The 2,918-nt window shown below is 35.7% G+C and overlaps 1 protein-coding gene across 1 annotated transcript; it reads right to left on the bottom strand.

The window, feature by feature from the left end:
* Window positions 1-1,492: 1,492 nt before the first annotated feature.
* LOC306781927 (prostate-associated microseminoprotein-like) lies at window positions 1,493-2,715 on the bottom strand (the record flags this gene model as incomplete). The annotated part of the gene is made up of 4 exons (XM_079275048.1): window positions 2,622-2,715; window positions 2,393-2,503; window positions 1,784-1,892; window positions 1,493-1,667 (listed from the first exon to the last, which is right to left on the bottom strand). The coding sequence occupies exons 2-4, from the start codon at window positions 2,499-2,501 to the stop codon at window positions 1,493-1,495; spliced, it is 393 nt and encodes a 130-aa protein (XP_079131174.1). The 5' UTR covers window positions 2,502-2,503; window positions 2,622-2,715.
* Window positions 2,716-2,918: the final 203 nt, after the last annotated feature.

The following is a 2,918-nucleotide window of genomic DNA, read 5'->3' as shown; positions in this document are numbered from 1 at the left end:
TCTTAGAGCTCTGAACTGAATTCTATCTAATGCTAGTAATGTACTCTTGGCAGCTGTTCCATAAACCATACATCCATAATCTACACATGCTCGTATAATAGCCCCATAGATGTCCATTAGTGACCGTTTATCTGCTCCCCATTGATGTCCAGAAACTGCTCTCATAACATTGATGTCCAGAAACTGCTCTCATGACATTGAGCACCTTTTTACATTTAGTTTCAATATGCTTAATATGAGTTCTCCACAAACATTTTTCATCAAACCATAAGCCTAAATATTTAAACTCTGTCACCCTCTCCATACTTTGTCCATATCATTTCAGATGAGTATTGCTTATATTTCTCTTTCTGGTAAATAGCATGTAGCAAGACTTATCAACAGACATCTTAAACCCCCAGTCATTCGACCACTTTTCAACATTGATTATAGCCTTTTGAATTTTACTGATCACATGTCTAATATTTCTTTAATGGCATTTTTTCATCAGGGGTTAGTGAATCTATTGCAGATTAGAATTAATCTTTGTAATTAAAGTAATATTGTACATTTCTGCAGACATGAATGGTAATAGGCTTGGTCATGTTGTAACTAACACTAACTTGTGCTCTACAAGAGAAAATAAATCAAAGAGGAAAAGTGGTGAAAAGAGCATTTACTCAAGTACTGTACACTCCCAAAGTACAATTTGAGGTAATTGTACTTTACTTGAGTATTAGCAGTTCATGCTTCTTTATACATTTCCTCCACTACAATTCAAAGGCAAATATTGTACTTTTTACATTTAACTGATAACTAGTTACTTTGCAGATTCAGACAATACAAAATGCAATCAACAAATAAATTATGATGTACTATTTCTGGTTAAGATAAGACTTAATCCCCCTTGGGTGGCATTCATAAGATAATAATTTCATTACAATGTACATTATTCTGAAATTGTATTGCTCTGTTTTGTTTTGAACAAAACTATTTGAGTTGAACAGCAGACCGATAAGTGTGTCAATGAGCCAAAAATGTCACCTCATCTTCTCTTCCAGTTTTGATGCTCTGAATTCCACCTAAAGTGACATGAAGTCTTCTAAATGTTTGCAGATATTTATTGAACTGCAAAATATGTTTGGAACATCACAACATATATTCCGTTTGGGGTGAATTCCCTATCTGTATGACATTGCTCAATTGTTGCTCAACAAGGAAGTAATAAAACAAATGACAGTTGTCGTAAATTGGTAAATACCATATATCACATTTAACAAAACCAGAAATTATAGCTTAAATTAGATATACAGTACATTTTAATTTAATTTTAAAACATGAACCAGAAACAATCTAGACATTCAGACAGAGTCATCAACAACAAACATACACAATTTTAAAATGTGAATTATACATCAAGAGAGTTAACAGATAATTCCCCTGATCTTTATTTATTAAATCCAAAATTAACATCACACATTGCTATATTGCTATTTTTCATTAATTGCTGAACTCAAAATAAAGGATCATTGTCAGATTTCCAAGGTTGACCTGCAGCTGGTCTGAGACGGCCTCTTCCCCAGAGGCATGGTAGTTTGTGATTGACTCTCATCACTACAACACTCGTGCAAGAGTCAGGTTTGCGGATGACCTCGCACCAGTCTGGGTAGTCCACAGGGTCAGATCCACTGTAAAGAAAGATCAGAGTTATATGTAAATGTAAATGTAGTGTAGTATAACAAAGGTATATGTAAACTCATCCAACTGAGTTTTGGGGGTGATTGTGAATTTAAAACAAACTCACTGGTCACAGCATCCTACTCCAAAAGGCTCCATGCAGACACACTGGTAGCAGTCACTGGTTATCCAGCTCTCTCCTATCCCGTACAACTTCCCCATGTGTACACAGCTCCCTGAAAATTAAAAAATATCAGTTATTGTGACATATGCAGCAGTGGATTTACTGCGCAAAAGTAGGCCTCCATTAAAGTTTAATTGGAAGTACATACATATGTACAAGCAGTGGTACAAGGAATACTGTTATTAAACTGTAAAATAATTATTCATGTTATATTATAGTTTTATTATTAATGATGCGTTATATCATTTAAATGCTGCAACAGATCTGGGTCGAACTAATATTGACTACTTAATTGTTGAGTTGTTAATGATCTAAATATGCATTGTATTTCATAGACAACAAGATAATTATAAAAAGTACAATTATGGCCTCTGAAATATAGTGGAGAAGTATAAAGGAGCATAAAACTAAAGTATGGGTACCTCAGAAATATGAATTAATGACTTCTTACCTGGCCATATATGTACACATACAATCCTATAGGAATCAATATGTCCATGCACACACACACACACACACACACACACACACACACACACACACACATTGCACCTTTAGTGTTGAAGAAGCACTCGCCGCTGTTATACACAGAGAAACACGGCACACTGGCACTCAGGAACAACAGCAAAGCCAAAAGTACTCCTCCTGCTGTGTCTGTCATTTCTGAAAAGAAGCACCGCACAGGGTAGAAAATACACCAAAAAACACAATAACCCATTGAGAAAAATGCCAGATTGTTAGTCTTACCAATTTCAAAGTTTCAACAATGTAAAATAAAAACCTTCACTTTCTTCTCCTTCTGTTCCTCGAGCTTTCCTTCACCCTCTTGCTGTTTTTTTATTTCCTCGTTTCCCCTTTCGGCTCTCCCCTTCTCCTCTTCAGTGCCACTCTTGAACTGATGCTCTCTCTCCCCGTTGGTTCAAATATTTATACTGAACCAGCATGTCTTTATCTCGACTTTCTTCATTGCTATTTGTCAACCCCACCACTCATTAATTACCTTCTATCTGCACGCACACAGTGTACAGACACACAAACACCCACTCATACAAGCATTATTAAAACAATGTTGTGCTGC

The sequence above is a fragment of the Melanostigma gelatinosum genome, assembly GCF_949748355.1.
Source record: "Melanostigma gelatinosum genome assembly, chromosome: 9".
NCBI lineage: Eukaryota > Metazoa > Chordata > Actinopteri > Perciformes > Zoarcidae > Melanostigma > Melanostigma gelatinosum.
Note: the sequence above shows the minus strand (reverse complement) of the source record. Positions and strands in the feature narration are given on the sequence as shown.